Here is a 3935-nt window from a genome sequence, read left to right on the forward strand (position 1 = left end):
TAATGACACCCCCCTCCCACTGTGGCCAAATGCAGACAGTCTGCTGATAAATCTTCCAGCATCTCCTGTTTGCTGACCTGCTGTAGAAAACAATAACGATGCTGGAAGCGACTGTGTGAGTCCTCATAAGACAGAAGAGGAGCGTCTCTGTGACTCCTCATAACAAGACAGAAGAGGAGCGTCTCTTTGACTCCTCATAACAAGACAAAACAGGAGCATCTCTGTGACTCCTCATAACAAGACAGAAGAGGAGCGTCTCTTTGACTCCTCATAACAAGACAGAAGAGGAGCGTCTCTTTGACTCCTCATAACAAGACAGAAGAGGAGCGTCTCTGTGACTCCTCATAACAAGACAGAAGAGGAGCGTCTCTTTGACTCCTTATAACAAGACAGAAGAGGAGCGTCTCTGTGACTCCTCATAACAAGACAGAACAGGAGCGTCTCTTTGACTCCTCATAACAAGACAGAAGAGGAGCGTCTCTGTGACTCCTCATAACAAGACAGGAGAGGAGCATCTCTGTGACTCCTCATAACAAGACAGAAGAGGAGCGTCTCTGTGACTCCTCATAACAAGACAGAAGAGGAGCGTCTCTGTGACTCCTCATAACAAGACAGAAGAGGAGCGACTGTGTGACTCCTCATAACAAGAAGACATGATTTCAGCTTTGATGGTTCTACTGGATTAAAGTTTAGGAGACAAAGACTTGATGAAAAGTTTTCATCAATGAACTTAAATTGATTTGAATCAAAGCAAACGACCAAAACAACGAGATGAAAACAGGATCTCACTGTGTGGTTGTATGTCCGCAGGAACACCCGCCGTACGGCTGAGGTGTGGATGGATGATTTCCGTCTCTTTTACTACTCAGCTCGGCCTGCAGCTCGAGGAAAATCCTTCGGCGAGTAAGGACACACACTGCTACACAGAGTCTCACATAGTTGTGTGCTGTAGCAGGACTTGTGTGTGTTTTTGTGAATCATCAATGCTCCTGTGTCGCTCTAATGACATCATCTGTCAGAAATGTGAGATGTCTCTAAGCACTGATGTCGTCTGTGTGTTTCTCAGCGTCCGAGGACGAGTGGAACTCCGGAAGAAGCTGAAGTGTAAATCCTTCCGCTGGTATCTGGACAACGTGTATCCAGAGCTGAAGTAAGACACGCTGGTCGACCGGTTCTTCTCCAGAGGGAGGGGAGGGGTCTCTGGATCCAAACCCAGTCATTCCAAACTGTCTTAAAGATCAATTTAAAGGTTTTACCGCCTGAATATTAAAACATGTTTCAACTCAGAGTTAAAACAAGCAAAAGGAAAAGAGGTATTTGACTGAAAACTAGTTTGTTCCCCAACAAAGGAAACCACAGCTAGGAACCCAGTCAGCCCTAACTAGAGACTCGTGTTCTGGTCGCTCGGTTCCTAAAGGAGACTTGTGTTTAACCATTCGGTTCCAGTCAGACCAGAAGCTTCGAGTCGCTCCGTTCCTGCTGTGAAACATCTCCGTCCAGGATAAAATGAGGAGACATTTCCGGTGTTTTAATTGGCAAACACAGCCGATTATGGAAAGCTGTCACACATGAGATAAGCTCGGCAGTAGAGGGTTTATCGCCGTGATCCCTCCGCTGTGGTTCTGCGGCTGGCTGAGGAGCTGCAGGTTTAAGCGCCGCGTCTCCTTCATTCATGATAAAAGCCGGAGCGCCGCTCGCCGAGGCTCCCGTTAATCCTCAGGAATGGAATTAGCTGCTCTCCGGGGAAGGCGGGCCTGACCCTCCAAAGCAGGAATAACCTTTATGGGGTTTTAACGGAACGCAGAACTTAACGAGTTCATACTTTATCAAATGGCAGACAAAGTTTGTCCGGACAGAAACTTTATTAAAGTCCAGGAAATGCTTTGGTCTGATCGACGGTTCAGGATGATCCTATTTTCCTAAATGACTGTTTTATCCCTGAAACAGGAATGGATTCTCTGTTTCTCTGGATGGAGTTTAATCTTTTATTTGAACTCTAAAAACGTTCTCAGGAATTATTCTTTGATATCGATCATGTTTCCTAACAACTCCGTAGGCGTTTCGTCGCTCCTCAGAGAGGAGGAGGAAGTGCGTAACATAAAGACAAAAGGAACAAGGGGGCGGGGTTAAGATGGCCACACAGCTGTTTATTAGAGTGACAGGTGTCACAACATCAGACTAAGACCAGCAAAACACCAAAGGCTCAACGGATGAAATAATCCTAACAGGTAACTTCACTTCTCAGGCTTTAAAGCAGTCAGATAAGTAACAGAACAGTCAGCAAACACAACCACGACTCCAAAAGCAACCAAAGAAACCACAAGCTGATCACAAGCCGGACCAGGCAGACAGCAGGGCAGGCGGAGGATCTCACTGCTCCTCAAAGCTTCCTGGCTGCTTTCAAGCTTCCCTCCCAGCCTGGTGATTGGTGGAGAGGGTGCCTCGATCAGCTCTGCAGGAGGGGGCGGAGTCAGCAGCAGAGGAGGAGCTGGGCACTTGTACACACTCACAAAACACAGGAGGAGACATGAACCTGTGTTTCTGTCGGCTGAATGTTTACATTTGTGTCTCTTTTGTGTCATTGTTGTGTTTTTGTGCGTTCGGAGGTTAGCTTTAGCTCTGATTTGGATTGTTTAAATAAAGTTGGATTCAAAGCAGGCTCCTCCTCCCCCTCTTCAGGGTCCCAGATGACTCAGATTCACGCTCCGGCGCCATTAGGCAGAGGCAGAACTGTCTGGAATCTCGCCGTTTGGAGGGCGAGGACACGCCGGTCCTCACGCTGGCGCCGTGTGCAGGGAAGGGGGGCGTCCCTGCAGACGGTCAGGTGGGTCTGAAGAACCGGGACAGAACCTGGACACTGACAGAATCCAGGTTGTGAATGATTGCAGGATAAGAACTTTATCCTCAAAGAAAGAAGACTCTGAGGGTAGAAGCTCCGCCCTCAGGAGGCTGACCCCAGCAGCAGATTGGGGTGGGGGTGTTGAGGCAGAGAAGACCATCTTCCACCCCCCCATCCTGAAATAAACACTGCAGCGTCTGCACAGTGTCAGGTCCACAGGAGGTTGTGGGTTCAAATCTGTGGCCGGGTTGCAGTACCAACCCCTCCCTGACTGACTCTCAGCTGGAGGGGTTGGATTGGGGGCGGTGCCTGGAGCTCATTGATCCCCCACGGGGAGGGGTCAAAGGTGGAGAACACATTACACAGGTGTGACAGGTGACGGAAAACCTTTATAAAATGTTTAGAATTATAAAAATGGAGCTTTATTTTGAAAGGTCATTTTTGAGATTCTTAAATTTCTAAAAATAAAAAAAAACACTTCAGGCTCCTCTGAGGCTGGACCCCCCCCAGCACGAAAACCTGAATCAGACCTGTGGGGGCAGAGTCATAATGTGCGGGCGGAGCTGCAGTCAGTTTCCTTTATCCCTCCCAGTGGAAACTTCCTGTTTCCGTCTCTGAGCAGAACTTCCTTCCTCCAGGTGAATCAGGTGAGTCCGTTTGTCTCTGGGATGCATTCAGGTACGCTCGGTCACGCCGCACCCCACAGAGGTGGTTTTAGGAAACCATCTCAGACCCTGATCCTCACTGGAACTATCACATCACCTCTGGTTCTTGGAGCAGCAAACCGGGTCAGAACCATGACGGGTTCTGTGTCCCTGCAGGTCTGGGTCTACACCCACAGACAGCAGATCCGGCAGCAGCAGAACTGTCTGTCCCTGTCCACCACCTTCCCCGCATCGCAGGTCCTGATGCTGCCCTGCAGCGCCGAGGACGGCAAGCAGGTACGGCGCACGACACAGGGACACAACACAGGGACAGGACACAGGGACAGGACACGACACGGGGACAGGACACAGGGACAGGACACAGGGACAGGATACAGGGACAGGACACAGGGACACAACACAGGGACAGGATACAGGGACACGACACGACA

The 3935-nt window shown here is 49.6% G+C and overlaps 1 protein-coding gene across 1 annotated transcript in view; it reads left to right on the forward strand.

The window, feature by feature from the left end:
- The window catches only part of galnt14 (UDP-N-acetyl-alpha-D-galactosamine:polypeptide N-acetylgalactosaminyltransferase 14 (GalNAc-T14)), a 22471-nt gene that overhangs the window by 17118 nt on the left and 1418 nt on the right, over positions 1-3935 (forward strand). The window contains exons 2-5 of the mRNA XM_024264050.2: positions 782-903; positions 1067-1150; positions 2680-2824; positions 3661-3780. Of these exons, the coding sequence (XP_024119818.2) occupies positions 782-903; positions 1067-1150; positions 2680-2824; positions 3661-3780 (471 nt within the window). The remainder of the gene's footprint in view (positions 1-781; positions 904-1066; positions 1151-2679; positions 2825-3660; positions 3781-3935) is intronic.

This window comes from Oryzias melastigma, linkage group LG15, assembly GCF_002922805.2.
Source record: "Oryzias melastigma strain HK-1 linkage group LG15, ASM292280v2, whole genome shotgun sequence".
Classification (NCBI taxonomy): Eukaryota; Metazoa; Chordata; class Actinopteri; order Beloniformes; family Adrianichthyidae; genus Oryzias; species Oryzias melastigma.